Raw genomic sequence first — 25,841 nt, forward strand, 5'->3', positions numbered from 1 at the left:
TTGGTATGTATGTATATTTCAAAACGTATGGTACGCAATAAATATATACAATTTTATTTGTCAATTGAAAAATAAATTGAAACAATGTGGAGTCTGCATCTTTGGCAGGAACCTCGCAGAAGTGTTACTTGCTGCTAAGTGCGCGGTACTTGGAGGCACACATCTGTATGTTCCGTTGCTGATGATGCTCACTTCAGTTACTTGGCTGTGGTAATGTCTGCCAAGTTCTTTACTATGAAATTATTCTTTCCCCTTTGTAGTTTGTAGGTGTGTTTTGTGAAGAATATATTGTGGGACAATGTAAATGGTTTGCTCCACTGATTTAGAATCCATTGACGATTTTTGCCTGAATCAGTTGTTTCTGTGATGACTAACAGATATTGATTTTTAAATTCTACCATTCTTTATTAGGTGGCATTCTTTTGTAAGAAATAACTTCCCCTTTCCACTGTTTATTAATTTTTTTATGCACTCATGTGTTCTTACTTTATTCAATGAGCTATGTGACCTGTTACTTTCAAACTGTCCCAGTGTGCCCGTGGGAAGGTATTCCAGCTGGCTTCCATGTCCTTTTGACATGGTCACTCTGTTCTTTGAGCGCTGCCTTGGTTTTTGGCACAATAAGATGTTTCCCAGCTCCAGCCCCGAAACCAACCGTTTGTCCAGAGCCCTGACTCCTCACGTGGAGAATGGCTGTGGACCAGGATTGGTGCTGGGTTAGTTGAATGTGTTCAGTTATAAATGTTGAGACTAGAATGCACTAGGAACGTTCATTATTCTCTTCAAAGATCTGGTAGTTATCTTAGTAGTTCTTAAAAACTTACCCATGATAACACAGAACTGTAAGAATAAACTATTGATTCTTAAGTACTCATACTTAATTTTCTTTGCGTTGTCTGATATAGATATGTCACTTGCTTGATGATGGAAAATACTGCATGACTCAGGCAGTTAAATGGAGACAGGAGGGTGAGGTCAGGAATATTCCTGCTGAACAGTGACTTGGGGCCAAGAAAAATATTTAGTTCTGGATTTCAGTGTTCAGGCTCTGCCAAGTATCAGTCACCCTAAAACTTCCATGCTACCCTTTCATTTTTTTGGTGTCACATATACAGCTAAGTTAATAACTTTCTTTTGGGTGGGGGTAGCGTTGCTATTTTAATATAGTTGATCTTTTTATGTTGTTATTCATCAGTTATAGTTGTTTCGGTCAATGAAATATGTCTTATTAATACTCTCAGAATATTTGAATGTCACATATAACTGAAAGAATATTGAAGATTTTATGAATAACCTTGAAGATTGAAGTGAAAGTTCATTTCAAGAGAAGGAAACTATTAAATATGTTTGGATTAGTGTACTTCAACTCTTTACAATTTTGAAAAATCGAAAGATAAAAACTTTTACTGAAAGTGTTTATCTGAAATCTCTCTTAGATTGCTATGCACATAGTTTCATATTTAAGGTTTCACAACATGATGCAAGAATCAGTTATAGAGAAACTCTGATTGCACATTGGAATTTTCAAAAAATATATTAAATATTTGTTGAATTTGATGATAGTTTTTTCCCTCATCGACTTCATACCTAATTTGTAGAAATAACTATTTGGTGTTTTTTCGATAGGCATGCATATATTCATTCATTAAATACTTGTCCATCCACCTGTTTTGTGCCAGGCCTTGACCCAGGCCCTGGAGATACAGCTGTGGATGGTAGAGAAAGGTCCCTGAAACACGGAACTTACAATATAGAAGACTGAATACGTATTCAATATATTTTATATATAAAATGTGTTTTGTGTCATTTGTAAAAGGATTAGTATAAAGAAATTATCTTTGAAGACTTTATAAGTAATGGTATTAAATCAGTATATAAACATTGGCATATTCTATAATATTAAATAATAGTATAGCATTAATCTAGTGATATATGGAACTATGTTAGCTATTATAAAAAATTTTGTTGCTTTTATTCATTGTACTTAGTGTAATATTTGGATATATAGGTTTTGTCTATGGTTCCTGGTTCATAACTCCCACAGCCCTTGTTACAGTCTTTGTTGTCATGTTGGGGGGCTTTAGGCTTCCGAAAACAGAATGTCTCTCTAGTCTTCTCCTGCCCTCCTTTCCCCAGCTTCGTTCTCTTCCCAAGCTGGGAATCTTCTTCCATTTTTCTGCCGTGAAGCTGGCCATAACGAAATTCTCTGCCCTGCCTTGTCTGATTGTGGGTCATGAGACCCCCATTTCAGCAGGGGTCCTGCCCCATACCCCGGAGGAAGGATGCTGCACAGAGAGAACAAGAACAGTCTGAGCAGACAGGCCTTGCTGGATCTCCCCACTATGTCTGTTAGGATTCGACCATCCCTTTTTGTCCAGCTACAGTTCTGCTTGGTTGTCAATTGTGACCATCCAATGAAGTCTCCGTAAAAGGCCCACGAGGGCAGGGTGCGGAGACCTCCAAGTGGCTGAACATGTGGAGGTTCCTGGAGGGAGGCGCCCATGGAAGGTCTCTTCTCTACTTCTATTCATTGTAGAGGTTCTAGCCATTGCAATAAAGCAAGAATCTACAAAAAAGCTACTCGAAGTAATAATTGAGTTTAGCAACTTTGTCAGATAAAGGGTCAATACACAGAAATCAATTTTATTTTGCACACTAACAAGTCAGAAAATTGAATGAAAAAATCACCCTTTACAATAGTATCAAAAAGTATAAAAAACTTAGGAAATAATGTGAAAAAGGATGTGGAAGACCAGTATATTGAAACTGAAAACCATTATTGTAAGAAATTAAACCTAAAATAAATGAGATGTTTTGTATTCGTAAGTTTAAAGATCCGATATTACTAAGATGCTGTTTCTCGTCACATTGATCTATGGAGTCAGTGTAATCTCAATCTAAATCCCAACAGTCTTTTTTTTTTTTTTTAGGAAACAGGCAGGCTGATTCTAAAATTTATATTAAAATCCGATATGTAATTAAGTAGATATCAAGACTTTATAATGAAGCTATAGTAATGAATACTGTAATTATATGCAGTAGTAGTAATACGCATAGCACATCATATAGTGTAGTGTGGGTGTTAGCGTAGACAAATAGACCAATGGAACAGAAATGAAAGCACAGATATGTTAATATATATACACATACACATGAATATAGTGACTTGATGTGTGACATAGCAGCAGTGCAATGTGGTAAAGGACAGTCTTTTCAATATATCATTTGAGGGCCATTGGCTATCTACAAGGAAAAACAAATACTGACTTTGCCTTATATCATACAAAATCATACAAAAATTTAATTATCGTATGAAAAATTTAATTCCAGGTGGATTATAGATCTAAATATGAAAGGTAAAACAATAAAGCTTACATTAGAAAATAATATGAGAACTTAGAGTAGGCAAAGAATTCATAAATAGTACACAAAGCACTAATGATGAAGAAAAAGATTGATTACTTAGACCACATTAAAATTATGAATTCCTGTGCATTAGATAATTGAAAGACACCATTGGGAAGGTTTTAGAAAGAGAAGTCACAGAGTGGAAGAAGATATTTGCAATACAAATAACCCATCTCCAGAATATTTTTATTGCTTTTTAAAGAGTTTAATGAACTGAAGATGTGTTTTAGTTTCTCAACCAGCTAATCCCATTTAAAAGGGACCCCAGTTTTTTGACTCAAAGATTTTAGATATAAATTAACATTTATAAAGAAGCTAGAAACACTTGGTGTTGATAGCTGCATCTCACTCACATTTCAGGTTTTGAGTCTTGTGTGGTGCCTGACATAGAACTGGTCTCAGCCTGTGGTTATGGAATTAGTGGATGAACGCTCTATAATTGCAAAGTATGCAAGTAAGAGTAAGAAACACTCTTATGTGAGGATGATGGGCCTTGTAATTTTAAACCTAAAAATCATGATAAACATTACAGTTGGATGAAAGAATAAAAGCACTGAGATTTTTAGAATACGAAGGTAAGGTCCATTTTAGGGATGTAAAATATTGAGCACGATGATCGGTGCTTCCCACGGTCTTTTTCTACTCGTGGTGGCACTGTGAGGGGAGTGTCTTTGATCTTCAAGGCAGAATGGAGATAAAAGAATTTCATCTTGGTAAACAGGATTCTCTGAGCACATAATGCTACCTTGGAGAAGTGGAAATGGTTGAGACAGTGAATATTTGTGTGAGCTAAACAGAGCTTGGATGTAGCAGATGCCGGAAGTAGGAATGTGAGATATCTTAGTGATTAATTTTTGAAGCATCAGGTAAATCTCTAGTATTTGAATGCACGTGTCAAGTATATGATGAATGACATAAATCAGTAATGATTACATTATTTAAATTTCACCTTTATATCTTTGCAGAGTTTTAAAGTTCCTCTTGCTTCGGACGATGGATGAGCAATCTCAAGGAATGCAAGGGCAGCCTGTTCCTCAGTTCCAGCCGCAGGTAATGTCTTCTGGGGAAGGTGGGCAGAAGCGTGTAGATGTGTGACTCGCGTGTGAGTGAGGAGGCAGTACGTTTGCAGTCCTTCAGGAAGTAAATTAGTCAAAACATTTTAATTTTGAATTTCCAAGTTTTAGTCAGAATTGTTTTCTGTTTTGTTGTTTTTCAGTTTTATTTTATTTTTGGCTTTTAGTTGTAATTGGCTTTAGGTATAATTAGTATAAACTTCAGGTGTAATTCTTTAGGTGTAGTGTATTTTTTTTGTTTTTTAATTGACATATGATTGTATATATTTATGGGGTGAAATTTGATATTTCGATAGAACCGTTTTAAAATACTGTTTTATAATTCTTAGTTCTCCTATACAAACATGGAAACAAAAGGGCAGCTGTAGCTTTTAATTTTATCTGAACAGCCGATAGGCTATAAGGCTTAATATTAGGCTTAGGGAGGGGAGACAGAAGCAGGTCGGGCTGCGCCCAGGGAGGGCGTTTGCATTGCTCACCTGCCTCTGCCTTGGTGGGCTGGTCCCGCTTGGCCCACAGGTACCTTCCGTCATTGTCCCTCTTCTCTCTCCCTCTCACAGTAATGTGTTTCTCCTATTAAATAGTTGCTTGTCTCTTGTAACATAAAATGAAGTAAAAGAATGTCTGAATAAAAAATGTACATGCATTATTGGAATTCATTATTTACCATCCTGCATATGATATGGAGACTTTTCATAAAGTTCTATGACATGTTTAAGTAACAAATGCCACCCCTCTGTGGGGCAGCACCTCATTTTTATTGGTGTCATTCAGAAAGACTCTGCTTCCCAGCTTGGTGTGTGAGGCTCACTGCAGTGTGTCTCAGACACACTCTGCTGGCCTTGTCCCAGTTTTGCCTGGATAGCATTTCTGGGGAAATACTTTTCTGGGGAAAAACATTTGGGGAATTGATGTTCTTTAAAATGAATTCTGTAGTCAAATGGGTTTGGGAGACTTGGGGTAAACAGTTACATATGGCAGCACTTCCTCAGAGCCTTTCCTGTGCTAATGTGCATTGGGAATGTCAGAGAGAGGCTGTAGTGTTTTCCAAACGTATTTCTCTACGGAATCCTTTTTTATTTTTAGTCTATCTACTGACTTCTACCAGAAGCATAGTTCAGAAAATAACTACCACAAAAAAATGATCTTCTCTGTGTCTGTGGCTTGGCTCAATTTTTTTACTCTCCATCTTCCACCTCCAATTTTTGAAATCCTGCCCATCTCTAAAATGCCATGACTACCACGAAGCTTTTTCTAAACTTTCCAGTGCAGTATCTTTCCATGGGAACTTGATCATATTTTTTTGCATCTTTCTTCTAATGTATTTCTGACACTTTGGTGTCATTTCCATCCGGGCATTTCCCTTATCTCTTCTGTTAGGTTAAAATCTCCTTGCGGGAAGGACTGTCTCTCACCTACCTTGGGTGCCCCGTGGTCCCTCAATTTCCCGTGGGTAGCGGGAACTCAGCAAGAATATGTGATTGAAACCAAGCAGGGACTCCTTAAATTTAACAGGTTTAAATTAGCCCTTTACTTAATCACACTTTTATATTGCTTTTTTTATTGTGTTAATACCTATCTGAATTTTCAGTATTGAATAAAGGGACCCTTTAGCTTAAAGTAAGCCAGTATTTTAATTTCAAGATTTTTTGTCTTTATTTAATATCTGGCATCTGTATTTTGTGTTATGGTCATAAATTATATTGTCAGGATTATAATAACCTCTATTAAATATAGACATCAGTGCCCATTTTGTGCACATACACAGACACTATTGTTTTATATTATTTCTAGAAAAAGCAATAAAAGAACACCTCTAAAAATTAGGTAGTTCATGTTAGGATTTTGAAATTCACAGTTTTGAACTACTCCGTGTTTCAAAGCGGGGAAAATAAGCACTTTCCTTTTGGATTTTGGCCTCCTACTGACCCCCCTGCCAGGCAAGGTCGAGCGGCAGTAGGAGACAGAAATAAAAGTAATTGTTTTCCTGCGAGCCCCAGGCTGCCACACAGCGTAATTTCAGAATTACAGAAGTGGTTCCGCATTTCTTTTCACACTGTTCCTTTCGTCCCTGCGTCCTGCTGCTGCCCCTGTGTGGGGACCCCTTTCCTGCAGGAGAAGGCGAGTGTTGTCCCAGGTTCCAGCTGCCTTGTTGGGGGAGGGAGAAGGATTCCCCCCTCTCTGCTTCCCACTGCTGGTGGGAGACCGGCAAGGAAGGGGCATTATTGCTTGTTAAGTCTCTGGAAAGTGTTACTGCTCTCATAGAATTGTTTTAAAAGACGGAGAAGGGACAGTTCTGCTCAGGGCGACAGCCTTGGTTTGTTTGGTTCCACACCCTCGGCCCGAGTAATGGGGTGACAGGCAACACAGGGCCAGCCCGCGGCTTCCTCCACTTTGCGATGCTAACGTAAGTCTGGACACAGAAAACGAGGGAGGTCAGTTTCTACGTGTCAAATACCATTTCCTGTTATCATGATGAGTACTGTATATTCTCAGCATATCCTTCCTTACTGTTTCGTGTTTCAAGATGAATACTCTAACCCCATAATGCATAATATGTGGTCTCATTTTTGGCACAGTATGAGTTCCTTTTTTTTGAGTTTTACAATGTGAGATTTATGTATCTTTATTAATGTTTAATGAAGACTTAGGGGACATAAAACTTAGGGGAAATTTCTTCTGTCAGCTTTCTTCCTTCCCTCCCCTCCCCTCCCCTCCCCTTGCTTCCCCTCCCTCCCCTCCCCTTGCTTCCCTCCTTAGTTCCTCCCTTCCTTCCTCCCTTCCCTTTCCACTCTAAAAGGTACAAAAAGGATATTTTGACTAGATTCTTATTCTATATATTTTCATTGCCTTTGGACTCTTGTTTGTGGAACAATGGATTTAGCTTTTTTTAAAGTTCGGACTATATAAAAGGTGGTGACAGAGAAATAGTAGAATTTTTGCTCTTTACTATAAGACTAATTTTAAACAATGGAAGTTTACAATTAATATTTTGTAAATATTTTGATTTCTGATTATTGAATGAAGAGGGCTTTATTTTATGATAAAGTTAAACATAAAACCTGCTCTTCACTTGGCTTCCAGGAATCTTGTTTTCTCTTGGCTTACTGGTCGGTCTCTCCTTAGTTGATTTCTCCTCACCTTCCGAACCTCTCAACAGCGGAGCACACCCAAGGCTTAATTCCTAGACCTCTTCTCTACCTGTACACCTCACTTGGTGACCCTCCCGGGCTCATGATTCTGTGCTGCTGACTCTGAAATTTATATCTCAACCTGGTCCTCGGCCCGAATTCCAAACTCACGTATCCAGTTGCCTACTTGACATCAAATGTGCATGTTTCAACCCTGATGTGTCCAAAACCGAACTCCAAGTATTTCCCTTCAAACTGAAGACCCGTAGTCTTCTCTGTCTCAGTTAGAGGCAAGTCTGTCCTTGCAGTTGCTGAGGCTAAAACTTAGAGCCATTCCTGATTTCCTCCTGTTTTTCTGCTCTCATATCTAATGTTAGCAGACACTAGACTCTATCTTTAAAACAGATTGATTTAGGTGTTTACCTGGCAGGGGAGGTATCTGACTATAACTGCTCTAGTTTAGATTACTGCCCTCTTATGCCTGGGTTATTGTAGCAGCTTTGTAACTGGCATCTTTACCACCTCTCATCTTTACCATTTCTAGTCCATTCTCTACATCGCAGCAAGAGTCATCTTTCTAAAATACATATTTTATTCCTTCTGGTTTCTTATTGCTTTTAGGATGAATTCTTTATTTATTTATGTGACTTAACAGATCTGCATCATCTGGTCTCCTTTTACTTTCCAGCTGCATTTTGTGCCATTGCCTGTTGTGGACTCGGATTCAGCCGCATCTTGATGACCCCAGGGCTTTCTTCTACCTCCAGGTCCAAGTGGTGAGGGGATGGTTTCAGGCGGAATTCAGGGAGATTCAGTCACTACTGGGAAATAGTGAGCACAGGCTCATTATAATGTATGTTACCTATAAAAGTGTTTTCCTGTTTGTCCTGGGATCAGTTCTTGGCCCCCCACTGCTCAGCTGTGTGATGCAGGGCAAGTCATTTAACATCTGTGAGCTCGGTTTTCTTATTAAATGAGAAGAGTAATAGTTTTTACCTCATCGAATTGATGTGGAGCTTTCAGTATGGTGCTTGGCACATAGTTAGCACTCGTTAAATATTAGGGGTGATGATGATGATGATGATGATGGCAGTGACAACATGGTGCCAGTGATTCTCTTGGCCCACAGATTCCTCTACCCATGGCTTTTTTCCACATCCCATTATTTATTATAATTATATATAATAAAATATGTATATTTTTCTCTGCCCAAACTGCTGCTGCTTTAGCCTAGTTCGTCCCACTAATGGTGGCGGGGGCTCTGTCACCCTTGATTTTTCTGTGTCCCTGGCTCCTCCTCCTCAGCCCCAGATCCCATCCCAGCTCCATTCCTGTCTGCAGCCTGCGGCAGCTCCCCGCGCTATCTGCGGCCTTCTGTCTGGTCTCCCGCTCCCACCCCTGCTCCGCTCGTCCTCCTTCCCGGTCCCTTCTCCCCGTGGCACCGTGGGCTGTCCTCGTGGAGTGTGGTGTCCCCTGCTTCAGGCCCAGGCTCCTCACTCTTGCGGTCCGAGTGCCGTGCAATTCGTCAGCGCTGTCACCTCTGTGACCTCAGTCAGGCCTTGGCACCCCTGACTGTCCCACTCCAGCCCAGCGCCCTTCTCGCCTGTCCCCGAGCACAGCAAACCCATTGCCTCCTCAGGACGTTTTCTGCAGCTGCTGTTTCTGCTGCAGCTGCTGTTCCCTTTCCCTCTTGTCTTTCAATCTCATTGTAAATGTTACGTCCTCAGCAAGATCATCCCTAAATGATCCAATCAAAGTAACCATCCACCCATTTTCTAGCACATCACCCTATTTTATTTCTCTGCATAGTACTTAAATAGTACTTAAATATGCAGAATAAATATTAGATACTACTATGTATTTGTTTGTTGTCTTTATGTTTTATTTCCCCCTAATAATATTTGTGGAATAAATGAATAATTTTTTACAAACCTCTTCTTTCCCTGTCTCTCTCCGTAAGAGGCTTTTTCCTCTCTAGTTTTAATTTTATCAGGTGTAGCTGGTGGTGCTCGTGGGGAAGTACTGGAGAAGGGAGAACCTTACCACCAATTAATTATCGTGCTTATGGTAACCTAGGAGAGATAATCAGTATTTTTGGTTACGTCGTTTGGATGCAGTAACTGTGATGCTGGGTAACATAACTAATGATGATTAAGTGCAACAAATACCAGGGTCTTATAAATGTTTCATTAGATAATTGGTTATATTTGTTCACTCATTTTTCTTATGTTATAGTGAATTTCCTCATTTTGATAAACAGCCAGTTATAGTGATTAATGGCATATTGTGTAAACTGATGTAAGTCTTTGCCACTTAGGAATCTTTAGGAATATGTTACTTCTAAAATAGTTAAAGAAATTTTAGGCAAATAATTTTTCCAATGGGAAGAAGCACAAATAGTTAGGCCTGGCTGGCACATGTGGTGTATTTCGTTTGTCTTTTTTGGTTTCTAATGAGATCTGTAGAAAATGATTTGTGACAATATTATGTTAGATATTGTCAGAAAGGATATTCTAGTTTGTGTAGTTGCAGACGAGTAACGTCTTTTTAAAGATAAAAGTTCACAGCACGAGCCTTATTGCTAAATAAAATTGAAGGGCATTTTAAAGTTTTGTTACTTTTAAATTTTGGAGAAATTCAACAATATTAACATGTAAAGTAATGTATTTACCTAAGTAAGTGGTACGTGAAAATCACCAGTAAGAGATGAATTTGCAATAACAATGAAAACCTTATTAATGGTGTTAAATATTGTAATTAATACTGGCTTATTTATTAGATCATTGATAACAATACCTCTAGGATCAGGATATAATTTTCTCTCTGGGGAGTCTGTTGAGTTCATGCTGTGACTCTTCTAATTTCCCCGGAGAGAATTATCATCACAATGTTATCATGAATTATCTTATTGCTCAGTAAATGTCCTTGCCTTCAAATTTAACGCAAATTAAAGAAATTAATTTAGTCTTAAGAAATTGTTAATTGTTCAAGGAGTCTGCACCTGTGAAAATGAGAGTCAGTGGCACACGGAATGAATTTTATTTTAAATTGAAAAGTGTTTATGTGAAAGAAGCACAGTAAATACAGACTGACATGGAGAAGTTAATCCCAATGAGTTAGCAAGATCTGGTGTATTCGCATCAACAAGAGCTTCATTAATAAGAGCCCAGAATGTTACGGGTGTTGTATAAAGCTTCACTCATTCTAGGGTTTAACTTCTTAGTTGTCATATGTGATTTTCAATATTTATTTTATGTTTCTGAGATCTCAGAATGCTTTTATAATATGGCCTGTTAGTGTGTAGATTTGTACATCTCAAGAGCCTAAACTGAATAATTTACAGCAGAAGTGTAATACACATGCTTCCGAGATCGGTTTTAATTATGCCTGTTCCGTGAGGGGTTGTGGATGTTCTGTAGTTAGGAATGTAAGAAATAAAGTGGTGTCAAAAAACAGTCTGTGCGGGCTTACGTTTATGCTATCCATGTTAGTTATATTTTGAGACTTCTTCTAAACATGAGTCCGTGTGGAAATACGGAACTCGATATGTAGCCTTCAGCCATTTTCGGAGACACTGTTTGCTGACTTAGCCCTGTCCTCTCTCGGTTTTCTTTTGTCATGAAAAGCATTCATTGTCGAACCAGTAGCGTTTATGGGCCTTGGACCACTTGTTCTCTTCAGTTTGTGATTTTTAACCTTATTTTAAGCATGTTCCAGTCAGATAACGTAATTGCCACCAAACATGGTTTTATGTATTAAATGTCGCTTCCTCCCCTAAGAATTATTAAAAGGACTTTGGACAGAATGGCTACAGCTAGACAGACTGTGTTGTCACCCAAGTAGTCTTATAACCAAGGGGTAGGATGTTTCCATCTAAGCCAGGAAGATACCCGTATGCCAAGTGGGATAGCCCAGTTGGAGGCAGGGACCGTGATGGGGGGAGAACTTGGAACTCCAGTGACATGTGCCCTCGGCGTGCCGGACGTCTGTCACCAGGTAGGGGCAGACTCCAGTTGTGGCCCAGAGTAAAAGGGACTAGAAAAGGAAATTCAGATAGGGACTAAAGAAGAATTTTAGCTTGAAAACTGGAGCACATGAAGGAGGCGGCACCAACACAGGAGCCCTGCTGGAGAGAGAGGTGCTGGGAGGCTGCTGCTGGCGCTTCGGGGAGGGCAGGTCGGCAGAGGTGCCCGCGTGGCTGCCCAGGTGCCGCCCGTTCCGTGTCTCGCTCAGACGCGGGTCTCTGAGGGCGGCCTACTCTGTCTTACAAGAGGGAGAAGACAGGTTTGGGCGGCTTGCCCGGCGCGGATGTTGAGCACCGGAACTGGGGTTTGGGCCCAGGCCTTGGTGACTGACTCGAGAACCTGTGCCTTTTCCACGGGCTCTATGGGAACGCAGTGGATTCTCCTGTGAGACCGCGCCTGGGTCAGACTTCGGAGCAAGACAGATTTGCCGCAGTGCTCAGTGCTTCCCTGTCTCTCTAGCAGGGACAATGACTTATCACTAAAGACACCTTTAATAAGGGCACTAAAGGGAATTCCCTGAATTCGCCTGTTGGAAGCTGTTAGAGGCGGAGGCTGCCCCGCCGTGTAGGTCGGTGTGCTTTCCCCCGCAGCCTGCGGCTTCTCCACTGCGTTCTGCTTGGAGCCTGTCCGTGGTTAGAGTCATGCACTCTGTGTCGAAAGCCTTTTACGTTCATTAGGTTCTTTCAGGTACATTCGCTTAGTTAATATTTATTGTTTACTTAAAGGCATCTGGATACAAAGCAAAAAAACCAAAATTTGGTCTCTACCTTTGAGAAACTCAGCGTATGCAGAAGAAATATATGTCTATGTGTGTGTACAGTTGACCCTTGAACAACAGGGAGGTGAGTGCGTGGAGTTGAAAATCCATGTATACCTCCTGACTCCCCCAAAACTTAACCGCTGACGCTGACTGGAAGCCTCACCGATAACATAAGCAGTCAGTCAGCACAGCATGCTGTGTTACATGTACCGTGTACTGTATTCCCACAATAAAATAAGCTGTAGAAAGGGAAATGTTATTAAGAAAATCATCAGGAACAGAAACTGTATTTCCTATTTATTAAGTAGAAGTGGATCATCATAAAGGTCTTTGTCTTCATCATCTTCCAGTTGAGTAGGCTGAGGAAGAGGAGGAAGAGGAAGTGTTGGTCTTGCCGACTCGGGGGTGGCAGAGGAAGAAGATCCACATATAAAGTGGCCTCGTGCAGTTCACACCTGTGTCATTCAGGGGTCAACGGTGTAAACAGATAATGAAAAGCCAGGGTGAGGCCGAGCCCAGCACAGCGCCTGCGTGTGCTCAGCTCTGTGGAGTTGGGTGACGCACAGAGACAGCGGCCGGTGACGCTGCCTGAGTGAGCTCAGGACGATGCCGCAGAAAAGCCGGCAGTGGGACTGGGTCTCAGAGACGAGTTGTGGTTTGCCACGTGTGGAAGGAGAAGAGATTGAGAAGGTGGGGACAGCAGGTGCAGTGCCAGGGCGTGAGGCCACGCCCACGGTGCACTTGGGGACATACAGTGTGGCTAGTGGAGAGGCCCGACGCAGCCAGGGGCAACAGGGACTTTGAAAGCCTCTGTTGTAGGTAAGTGTCGTCACCCTCAGTTATAGCGGAAGAAACAAAGTCGATTTTTATTCTCATGAAAGTTGAAGGTCTTCTAAGACACTCATCTCAAATCCAAAAGCAGTTTTGTGCAGCTTAGAAAAAAACCCTGGTCATTGAGGAACTTCAAGAGACCGAGACTCAGTTTACACTCTAAATCGAGAACAGCAAAAAGCCAGTTGAAGTGATTCTATTTGGTTTATATTTTATGTTGATTTGAATCACGTTGTTTGGCTGAGAGATTGTATTCCCAGTGTAACTCAAGATGCTAAACGAAAAACATACGGAGAATGGGAAATCATTCAAAAAAGAGAATATAGCTTTTTACTAAAAATAGTTTTTTCCCCGAGCAGGAGCTCACTTGATGATCTCGTCTGCTATTTGAAGCACGTAGTATAAAGCCACCTACAGTGGGAAGTAACTCATCGCGCGGAGTATGGCATTCGCTGCAGTACGGTGATCGCTACTGCAGTCTGTGTGTTCCCTGCCCGATGGTCCCTAAAGGAGACCTCATCCCACAGGAGCTTGTTTTTATACAAATGGCAGTGTGGCAGAGAGACCGGGGGTAGCTGGAGATGTGCAGCTATGCTCCTTCTCACGTCAGCCCTCCACATCTACACTGGGTGACAGGACACGGGAGCAGATGAGACAAGCTGTCACTCACCCACACTGCCCTTTGAAGAAGGGCCATGGGGGGAAAGGTGCCGCAAATGGGCTGTGAAGTTTACATACACTGCCCACTGTTAAACAGATTACGCCTAATGAAGTGTCTAATGCTCAGGCCATATCAGCCTAATCCTTGGTGGCAGTTCATCCCTCAACTGCCAAAAAACACCGCCCTCTGGCCCTCTCTCGCCACTCTGGCGGCCAAGCACAGGGAGGTGCCCGGTCTTAATAAACCAAGACGGTGTGTGATCTGACATGCAAATGTAGGTCATTGCATATGTAAATGTGTGATTACAAACCTGCATGCCAAAACACATTAGTGAGACTTTGCTCTCAGCATGCGGCTGTCACACTGCCTTAGCAGTTCACGCTAATGTTTGTCACGTTGCTGTGCAGACAGAAGATGGAATTCCCAGTCAAATTTGCAGAATCTGAATTGCACGATAGTGCTCCTACCAATGAGCTGTACTTGGCTCTTAAGATTGACAGAGCTCACCAAGAGAAAGAGTGGTCTCTGTGTGTGTGGGAGGAGAAGGAATTGTGCTTATTACATGTTGCAGATTATCTGGTGTATCAACATGAAAAAAGTTTCTTAAAAAAGGATAGATGATTTAAAAAAAACTCTCCTTTTTAAACAAAACCTTTATCTAAAGTTAAAAACTTTAAAAAATTGCTTATATCTACTGAATAGATCTGAGAAGTGGTACTTGGTGAGTTTCTTTTGTTAAAATACATGTCATTTTTGTCACAGTGACACAATTATAAATTTAATGACTGTGAAAAATCCTCTTAAAAATGGACAGCGTGGAAAGTTACCTCTCTGTATTTGATAATTTTATTTTGGTTTTATTTTTCTTACTAGGATATACTTTTTCATTTTCATTTTTAACGTGTTTCTATCCTCAGGTTTTTTGTTTTGTTTGTTTGTCAAAAGACTTGAAATTGAACATACCTGTAGATCATCATGTAGGGTCCCATAATGTTGGGTTAATATTGTAGCTGATTTTGCTTAATAACATAACAGTGTAGCATAGACTCTACTTGGGATCAGCTAGACGTAGGTTTGGTTCGATAACATCGACATTATAGGATTGGTGTGAAAATTGAATGAGATGGCATATAAAATCCTAATATAAAGTGCCTGTTAAGTTGTAGGCGCCAAAATGAAACCTTCTGTTATTTTTGTAGTGGTGGTTGTTACTAACATTATTTTAATCATAGCAATTACAGTCCCATATTTATGAAATAAATTTGTGAAATTCTTGTATTCTGGTTATTCTGGATATTTTAAAGGAAGAATGGTATTTCTCTAGACAATATTTTGGACTTTCAGGAAAGGAAAAGCAGTGTATGTTAACAAATTATTGCTCCTTTTTTTCTCTTTTCGAGAAACATTGGGTTTGAATTACAGTGAATCCTTAGCAAAAGTATACACTTTTTGTTAGCATGATAGATGTAGTGAAATTAAAAGACAAAATGTACAGGGTTTAACGTAAAGTACTTGCCATATATCAAAATAGCTTTCTGCATAAGTTCAGGACGTGGGGTCATCAGCCTCAGCAAAGGTTTATTTGACGGCCTAAGAGTTCAGGTTAAATGTATTGTGTGTGTGAACCAGTGCCATCCCTGAATGCATTGTAAGTCTTTAAAATTCAGTCTCATTAGAGGGTGCACTAGTCATATTTACTCAAAGAGGGCTGAGAGAGGGAACAGAGGGTGTAAGGAGAGTGTACTCATCAATAATCCAGAATCTTGAAAAGGCCCAGGCATGTTTAGACAAAAAAGAGAAAATATAAGGGCATATGATAGCTAAAGTAGGGTATTTTGTCACATTTTATATAGGTAGTGATGCTAAAATGAGTGCCACGAGGTGTTCTTGGGTGTGTGCTACAACCTCAGCAATAGACAGTGTTGGACTATGGCAGACATTCGGTTAACGTTTGCGTCTGTGAGTGAATGGATGGTAAGTCCATGAACAAACAAGTGAACAAGAGAACCAGGACAATGGGTGAAATTTGTAAGTTCAGTTTTGTCGCAGAATAGGGACGACCACTGTGCCCCCTGCTGCCGATACCCTATAATTATTTCTCTGAGAGCAGTGAGGAGCCTCCTCCATGTATTTGGGTAAGCTGTTTGAGAGCTGAAAACATGAATATTTCTGATTGATCTCTGTTTCCGTAGCAGCTAGCACAGTGTCCAGCACATAGTAAATACCAAAAAATGTTAGTAAATAAATGACTTTTTCCACAAACAACAACAACAACAACAACAAAATCATTTTAAAAGGTAATGATGTGATGGTAGACTCCTTGGCACTGGAAATATGCTTTGCAGAAGTTAAATTAACTGTCTGGAAGTTAAGAAATGTATCATGCGTTAGTTGACAGGTTGGGCTAAACGAATACATATACATATTATATATGCACACACACATACACACGGTCCATTTCAACTCAAGGAGTGTTTAAAAAAGAAAATCAGAGAAATACTAGATTAGATGGGACAAGTTCCTATCCTGTGAACTCCGACCTAAAACTTCAAAATCCTTCTCTTTCCCATGTTATGTCCCTCTTCCTTGATTTACTTTTTCTTTTTAGCCTTTACTGTCTCCCACGTGTATTTCATGTTTACCTTGTTTGTTATTTTTCCCTCGTTAGAATGCAGGTTTCTCAAGTGTGGGGACGGTGGTCCGTAGTCTGCCGCTGTGCTCTGTGTGCCGGACGGTGCCCGGCAGGAGTAGGTTTCCACAAATATTTGTTGAATGAGTGGATGTCGGAAAGCTTGCCATGGGTATCATCTGCTTATGTGAAAATGGTTGATGATTGTGTGTATGGTGTGTATACTGTGATTGAAAATTTTTCTGACGTTTTTAATTACAGAAGGCCTTACGACCGGATATGGGCTATAATACATTAGCCAACTTTCGGATAGAAAAGAAAATTGGTCGTGGACAATTTAGTGAAGTTTATAGAGCAGCCTGTCTCTTGGATGGAGTACCAGTGGCTTTAAAAAAAGTGCAGGTAAGATGATTTTAATTATATAAATCAGTGTTAAATGTACGTCGTGAATAATATTGATAGAGAAAAGTATGTCCGGAAAGATTGGGTAATGATGGCCTTAAGTTGAGAATGCTGGAAAAGAATGAACGTTGTATTTTAAAAGCTTGGATTGAGCGTAGTCTGGAATGGAAATTAACTTTTAGTTTTAACATGACTTCTAGGCTAGGCTTTAAAAATTTAGCCGGTATTGATCCTAGAAAAGCTTTCACAATGCTGTGTTTCAAGAGGCAGATTTGAGTTATCACCATTGCTTCTAACTGGACATTAAGTAGATGTAGAATCCTCAGTGGAAGTTCTACAGCTATCGGCATCCTAGGAAGAAAACAGATCCACATAATAAATTGCCTGAAGTTAATAAATAGCAGTCAAACTCCACTGTCAATAAATAAAAGGAAAATGAAGTGAACTTTATTTACTTGGAAATAAAAAAAGAGGTAGATAAAATTAGAGGATTGACATCTGAATTAAAATCTCCATATTGTATTTGTATCATTCTGGAATCAGCCTTGCTCTCCAATCTGAGCTCTTTTCTGTCTTTCTCAAATTCGTTTATCTTGCTCCGGCTCCTCTTGCCAAGTCCTGCCCTGACTGTGCTGTTCTGGTTCTACCGAGTTGCCCTGGAACACTCACTGCCCAAGCCCTGAAAGCTTCACTTGCCCTAATGAGCTCCTATGGCCTGCAAAGTACTTGTTTTTCTGCCTTGTAGTGTGTATGACGTCATGTGATTTTCTTTCCCTTTCTCAGTGCAGGTAGTTACTGTTCACACCTGCCGCAGACCTCCGATTTTGCTCTGCAATCCTGGTATCTTCCTCTGCAGGGACCTGGGAAACCTAAATTTCCTTTTTTTTTTTTTTTTTTAAATGATCAGTATACTTGCAGGAGTCTTTCTCGAGATGCACAGTTTTTTATTTACATTTAAAAAATGAAATATTAACTATGAAAGATTTTATATGGCATATGTATTAGATATGAACAATAATAGAGCTACTTTCATATTCACAATCCAGTTGAAGAAATAAACATTAAAAATATTTTTGACTCGTGTCTGCCACTCCCTTCCCTCTTACCATATCCTGAATTTAATGTTTATCATTCCTTCATTTTTCTTTATACTTTTTCCTACATCAGTACAAATTTCTAAAATAAAGTCTATTGCTTGTTTACTTTTGCAGGTTTTGAACTTGATAGAAATGAAGCAGATTTTAAGTGTATGTTAATATCACACACACGCACACAACTTTCTTTTTTCATGCAGCGTCATGTTAGAGTCATTAATCCATGTTGGTGCATGTGGCTGTAGTTTTTCCTGTCCACTGCTGGGTAGCAGTATTCAGTCATTCTTGTTGCTTGCTGTGTAGGTTGTTTGCAGTTGTTTGCTATCACAAACAATACTTGTGTGATATTTTTTGTGTGTCTTTCCTGGTACATAAGTGCAAGAATTTCTCTGTTGTTTTTGCTTAAGAATGGGAATGATGAGCCGCCGCACATTAATGCCGAATTGTCTTCCAAAGTTGCACCAGTTTACTTTTTCACCAGCTGCGTATAAGAATTGCAGTCTTCTCTCTTTTACTCTGCCACTCAGAGCTTAAGGAAACACAGTATAGAATGTGGATATTATGAAACAGATGACTTTTGGAATGATTAGTCCCTTACAAAAGGACTCTTTGATTCATTTTTTAAATGTATTAATTTTTTACTATGATCTCTGAGCACTGAGGGAAATAAAAAAGAAGAAACCGATGGTATTACTCCTGCCCTCCAGGGGAACAAGAGTCTATCTAGAACAATTAAATGTTAAGGCTGTGGCGTGGATTCCTGATTGAAGTGGGAGTTCGCAGAATGGAGATGTCAATGTGAGCTGTTGGAACTGGTGGAATTGGAACTTCAGCCAGGCCATAAATGCGAGACCGGATTGTGGGCAGTGTTGGAACAGACAGAGGAATCCGAACTGTAGGCAAGTGAGGATTCACTGTAGGCTCTCAAGTAGGGTCATCCTGTTCAAAAGTCATTATTTTCAAAATAACATTATAAATTCAACATACAGAATGGACTGGAGAGAAGACCGCGCCCGTTTGCTGCAGATAGTCAGGATGGGAGGGTGGGCAGATTGAGAAATCCGCTGGGAGGTCTCCGGAGCCTTGCTGCTCCTTCTACACCTTGTCATTGACTCTGAGTGTAGAAGAGACGGGGCTCTATTCTGTTTCCAGTGATTATTTTTTAAGTTGCAGAACCTTGTCATTAGAAATATTTAGAAAGAAAGAAAAGAGAAGAAAGGAAGAAGGGAGGAATGGACGGAGGGAGGAAGAAAAAAAGCTCTTGCCTACATTTTTCTTTCTGTTGACGGAGAGTCTGAGCAGTCGTGAGTTAATCGCACAGCTGTATTCCATCGGTGCTAACTAGACGTCCTCTCTAGCTGCCTCCGTTCTGCACGGTGATAAATTTCAAGTTACTGAGGGAAGCTAGTTTATTCTTCTGGATTACGTCATTCCTCTCCGCTTTGTTAAGCGTTGATACTGTGGCATCTTCTAGTTTAAACGTAACTTCTTTATAGAATCAAAAAATGACGTTGTGAAGATATTTTTAGCTTATTTACTTAAGGAACAACGTCCTAAAACTTTGTGAGGAGACATATGTTTGCATCTCGGTTGTGGTATTGATTCTCGTTCTGTAGTACATTTGTGCTGCACAAGAAAAAGTCACCTCTACAGCTTCAAATAAAATTGTTTTCAAATATTATTAACCAGATAATTTTCCTTTCTGAGGAATACTAACCCAACTCTTCACAAAATTCCTAAAGAATCAAATATTGAATTTCCTCTTGCAACTTGTTATTTTAAGGCTATATCATTGCTGTTCCCAGCTCTGGTAGAATCCTTCTTAAATACTTCGGTTGAGTTCATATGCTGAAGTGTTACTTTTATAATTCACTTCTCTGCTTGCAGATCTTTGATGAGATACTTTAGAACTACCATCCGATTCCTCAGCTCAGTTTTCAAGGCCCTCCCTGACTTTGTTCCACACCGTCGAGTTCCCTTATTCAGGGCCTTGAAAAAATAACGTGCCAAGCTCTGGTGACATTGCGACAGGTTTGCGTGTTGCCAGTGTGGAAAGAAGAGCATGTGCACCGAATTGAACGCGTGTTACTTCTTCGAATCCTAAAGGGATCTGGGAGCCCACAGTGTGTGGCAACATTAACCAGTCTCTTTGAAAACTTACCTACATCTCATCATGGTTCATTTGCAAAAAGTAAGATGGTGCCTTAGCTGATGTGACAATCATGAGATTCTGTGTACCGGCTTTGCTTCCCTCTCCCCCTGCCACCTCCTTCCATGCTTCCCTCCCTGTCGATCATTGAATTGATTACACTGGTATTTATTGATCACCTAGTGTTCCTTGGTCAGCGTAGGGCATTGATAAGACTAAGATAAACACAGCTGGACTCAGGGGATTCCAGTGGGGTGCAGCAGAGACACCTCTAGAAGAATCACGAGGTCTACACTGGCGGGAGCAGCCCTGAGAACAGGTGGGAGGGATCGCTGGGAAAGTCTTCACAGAGCACATGAGCTGCGTCTCAAAACTTCATCAGTTCTCTGTCAAAGAATTGTTTTGATCTGGTACATGCAATCTCTGTGTTTTCTTGACTTTCTTGGACCCTTGTCAGTTACTTCAGTGATGTGGATGCTCCCACTGTGGAATCCCCCTTATCTTGCAATCTGCAGTCATAGTTTATCTCGTCTGTGTATTTCCTCATCCTCTGCTCACATGTAATCATTTTCCAAGTCCCGCATCGTAGAGTTCTCAGGTTATTTCTTGGAGATTTGCTTACTTTTCTTTGGAAATACACTCTCTTACACTCCCACTTGAATATATTCTGACCACAGCGTGAGAAGAACCCAGATCCGTGGGTGTGTGGTTACGCTGTTGCCGGCAGCGACTGCTACCCGGAGCCTCAGCACAGCCCTCGTCCCTTCACGCTGAGCAGCTCTTGTCATCGCCTGTTTGACAGGGACGGTCACTGCTGTCCAAGCTCTCAGGACTGCATAGCTGTCCCAGCCCATCTTCTCCCAACTCCACCTGTTCTTGCCAGGAGATTCCTTCTCTCTTGCCTCTTTCGAGACTTGTGCACCAGTTGCCCCATTTCCCCACGTCAGCCTCCCTCCTCGTCTGCAGACAGCGTCAGTTCACTCTCCCCGGTCTCTGCAGGTGTGGCCTCCATTTGCTCAGGTTCTTAACACTGGCCTGTCCCGGTTTCCGTGACTGCACCGTCTTGGTCCCCCCTCTCTAGACGTCCTCTTTTTGTTCCTTCAATGGCTCCTCTTGGTGTGTCTCTCACAGTTACGATTTTGGGTTTTTTCCTTCTCCTGTGCCCACATTCTCCCTCAAAGCTGCCAGTGTCCTCCGTGTGGCGGCTTCTTCATCTGTAGCCCAGCCCCGACTCAGCTCTGCTGAGCCTCAGTCTCCCACAAAATCTGGACAAAAGATGACTGTCACAGTAATTTTCCTGATTTTCTAATTTTAAGGAAACCTGTTGAACAGAGTTACTGATGGACTGGAAGTTGGAGTCCCATATACTGGCCTGAGGGTTAAAACGTATCCCCTTGGAAACAAAGGTTTTTCAGTAGTCAGAGAATAATTAGTGACACAAACGGGAATCCAGTTCCATGCCATTATTTGCCACGGCCTTTAAGGAATCTGCAAGGAAGGAATTGAGCGCTGTCCTTTGATTTCTAGTTCAGACATGTTGATGCATCGGGATGAGAGAGGAGGGCTGACAAACTAGGCTGCAGGGCTGGGTGTCAGAGGCAGCAAGTCCTGGTAGCAGTAGGGACCTCTGCTCGGATTCACCCTGCTCAAGTTCTGTCCTCTCCTCACTTCAGCCCCTCCACCCTTTGGAGTGTTTTTGTAGGGAAGGGCTGGTGGTGGAGACTAACTATTTGGAGATTATTTTGTTCAGCAATTGAGCTTTCTGTCTGGAGAGGCCACAGCCCTTCCGCTTTGTATTTTCTAACCCCTTTGCCTACCTTCTCCCCTGTCAAGTTAAAGAGAGAGGCTCTGGAAGAGAAAGTCTTTGCCTACCAGTCATCCAGGAGGAGAACCAGAAATTGGCAGGCTGATAGGAAAAATAGTCCTTAGACAGAGGAGGGACTTGGGGCCAAGCTCGGGGAGGATCTGTGCAGCCACCAGGCAGTGAGAGGGACGGAAATGTCATTATAGCATCAGGGTCAAGAGGGTCAAGAACAGTGGGAATAACAGAGACGGGATACAGGGTGAGATGAGGAGGGAGGAGGACACCTCGTAAGGAAGACGGGGCTTCTCAATTTAGGGAAACGATGCTCCGTTCGTTTATTTAGCCTCTATAAAACTGGTGAGGCCCAGCATGTATTTGGTTAAGATTTCCCTGTATATAAGGTTTATTTAAAATGAGATATACCAGGTTTGTCAGATTCTCTTAGTATATAATTTTGAGTACTTTCTTTGCTGCATTTAAGTGGTTTTTCTTCTAATAATTTGACATATGCCTCTTTAAAGATTTTTAAAAAGTTACTTGAAGGACTCCCTTTCCTTTTTAAGATCTCAAGTGTTAGCCTTTTCAGTTTCATTAGCTGTGAGTAATTTTGGCAAAATTTTAAGATGACAGAAGAAAACTTTTAAAATGATTCAGAGAATACCAAGAATTTATCAGCTAGTACTTGCCTAACCACAGCAAATAACTTTGCTCTGACCAAGTACAAAATTATCTTAAAAACCTGAAGAAATTTTGGTAGCACTGAAAAAGATGCATTCTGAAAACTTGCTTATACATGTTATATGTAAGATATTTTTACAAAATCCGTATTTTTTACCCCACACATAATGCCTTTTCTTGCTCATGAAATCATCAGACAGCTCTGAATCTATGTTTGGGAATGATTTGATCTAAAGATTCATGATTTATTTTCATCTTGACATGTTGGCTAAGAGAAAAAGAAAGATAAGATACTTTTGAATTTCCAGTATTTGTAAATGTATTTGGCTTAGGATTTAGTTGTGCCTTAAATGTGCCCTCAACGCTTATTTCTCCCAGTATTTGAGGAGCGACTTTTGATACTATTGACAATTCTGTAAAAAATGAAAGTGATTTGTATTCTAAATTAATTTAATTATAAGTTTAATTAAAGATTTGTGATTTCTGTGTAGCATGTTTCTATCTTGGTATTTTCTATCTAGTTACAGTTTCTGAAAGCTCTTACACATATTTCACTCTCATCTCACTCACTCCCTTTTGATTTTTTAAAATATTTTTTCCCATGATAGAGACATTGATTACTGAGAGATTGGATTTGTATGTGTCTCCGTGTTTCTCATTTTCTTCATTTTAATCCCTAGCTCTGTGCAGGCATTATTCTTTCTATGTCCCCTTAAAAAAAAAAATTTCAGGAATTCCTTCAATACCTAAAACACTTACAATGTTGAGCTCCCAGCTTATCTTTGAGTTATCTTGAGTCCCTTGTGAGGAGCAGTTCCTAGCGTGGCAGCCGCCTTCGTGCCCTGGGAGGATTCAGTTCTTTCTTTTGCCATTTGGTTTTTAAGCACAGGCTTCAGTGGTATGTTTCCTACCTATAACTAACATCAAGTTCAAATTTTTCTGTTTACATTAATGTTTGTTATTATCGTTAACGTGTTATGTAGTAACAGCATAATTTTTCTGGCATCTGTTATCTTGCAATTCAGGGAATGAATAGCTTGTCTTTGTGAAATTGCTAAATGTAAAGCTTATTCCTATAAGTGAAGAACTTTTGATTTTACTTAATTTTTATAAAAATTTTTCTGAAAGGTTACACTTTCCTGCTTGTATAAATCAAGTGTTGAGAACCCTGTTGGCCATACTGCACCCTGTCGAAGTTCTCATATCACTTTGTACAAGTAGCGCTTACAAGTTGCATGTGAATTTTCTGTGCTCCAGTTTGCATTCTGTACCTTACCCGTGCATGTTTAAGGACTGCAGGCTTAATTTCTTCAAGTCCTTAAAGATGCACCTCTTACTAGATTTCTAATAATAAGATGGCCTTAAGTGTGGTTTTATAAATGGTAGAAAACATGAACACGTACAGTTTAAGCTTGTCTGTACCCAGGGTCAGGCTATTCATAATAATTATCTATGTGTGGAGTAAAACTATGATGCTTTGGAGAGAAATTTGGTATGCCATGTGAGTTTCTCCTTCCTTCAATAAGTGGTACCATACTTTTTGTATTAAAGTGATAGTGTTTTTTTTTTTTTTAAAACCTCTGCTACTGGTGTCCATTTATATCTAAATTATCACCTCATTTTACCCAAGTTTGATAGAGCTTGATGTTTCGCAAAAAATAATCTTAGTGGGTATTTTATGTGAACTTTGTGATAGTGATTTGCTACTCATACACTCCTTTCCTTTTTCCTCTGTTCCTTTCCTTTCTCATCTGTTTGTTTCATTCTGTTCCATTCTGTAATCCTGGTGGTTCACACAAGTTCACTGTAGCTGAGGTGCTTGGAATTACTATTAATGGAGAAAAGAGAAGTTACTATTTATAATGCATGTATAAGCATACATATTTCCTTTTCTGTTATTTGAGAGGAACGTAGATGTCATCTAGTTTCTCTGTTTTTATAAACCATTAACTGAGATTCTATATTTTTCAAATCTTAACAGTATGCAGTGATTGACCATTTTACATTAAAACTTGCAAAACGTAAAAGTTGATGCTTGAAGTTTTCATGAAAAACAATAGAAATAAGTCCAAGACTAGAAATATGGAAACCATGTTGCTATAATGTTAGGTGAAAAAGCATAGGGCATTTTTATAATGCTATTTTTTTTCACTTTGTGAAAAACATGCATTTATACAAAAAATGGAAGGGACTAAGCAAAAGCTAAAATTTTTTAAGGCAGTGAATTTATGGATTTTATTTCTGTTTTAAAATTTTATTTAATACCCTCACATTGATTTTTTAATTAAAAAATTAGAACCTTGTGCATCTTTGGCTGTTAAGCACGCTATACAGCAAAAGTTGCCTCTTATAAGCTGCAATTATATACCCTTATTCTGCATTTACTTTCAGTGTATTAGATATCTCTTATTTCTGGCTGGCAGAATAATTTTTCTAAGATTCAGCTCTAATGTTACTCCTTCCCCATACGGAGGAGTCCCTCTTCATGTTTCTGATGCTATACCGTGCACACACATACTTCAGTACTAGTTAGTTGTGTGTAGAGTGTTATGAATTTTCATGGTGGCTTGAACCATAGATTATTATTTTATTAACTAATTCTGGATTCTGTTTTTAGATATTTGATTTAATGGATGCCAAAGCACGTGCTGATTGCATCAAGGAAATAGATCTCCTTAAGGTAAGTGATGAACTATTGACTGTTTTGAACATAACTGAGTGTGTTGATCACAGTGATTTATTAAGATACCACACTTACAGGCAAAATGTTCTTTAAGATTTATGCCACACTGATTTCAGGTAGCATTAAATAAGTTTGAATCTCAGTACATTGAAGAATGTAGTTACCTTTTAGATTTACTGTAAAATAATTTAATTGGAACATTTGGTAGGATCAGCTTTTTTTTCCTCCTAATTTCAAACTAGGAAATTGATAAAATCGGCATAAAACATTGAAGAAATTTTTTCTCCACCGTCTCAACAAGACACATTCTCAAAGTTCAGTAATGTAAATGCACGTGTTATCTCAAATGTGTTACATTGAGAATGTAGACCAATCCAAACGGTTCACGTGCTTTTTATAATATCCTTGAATGTTTTATCCAAATTTAGAAAAGGTGGATGTAAAGAGTATGTCAGGATTTAGCTTTTCAATTTCTCACCCACTAAGAGCATGACAGAGATTTCAGCTATCTCT

At 39.8% G+C, this 25,841-nt stretch overlaps 1 protein-coding gene across 1 annotated transcript in view; it reads left to right on the forward strand.

Annotated features, from left to right (window-relative positions):
* NEK7 (NIMA related kinase 7) overlaps positions 1 to 25,841 on the forward strand; it is a 116,840-nt gene that overhangs the window by 39,917 nt on the left and 51,082 nt on the right. Inside the window, exons 2-4 of the mRNA XM_045536420.1 lie at positions 4,374 to 4,458; positions 16,780 to 16,920; positions 25,263 to 25,325. Coding sequence (XP_045392376.1) covers positions 4,402 to 4,458; positions 16,780 to 16,920; positions 25,263 to 25,325 — 261 coding nt within the window. The 5' untranslated portion in view covers positions 4,374 to 4,401. The remainder of the gene's footprint in view (positions 1 to 4,373; positions 4,459 to 16,779; positions 16,921 to 25,262; positions 25,326 to 25,841) is intronic.

The sequence above is a fragment of the Lemur catta genome, chromosome 23 (assembly GCF_020740605.2).
Source record: "Lemur catta isolate mLemCat1 chromosome 23, mLemCat1.pri, whole genome shotgun sequence".
NCBI lineage: Eukaryota > Metazoa > Chordata > Mammalia > Primates > Lemuridae > Lemur > Lemur catta.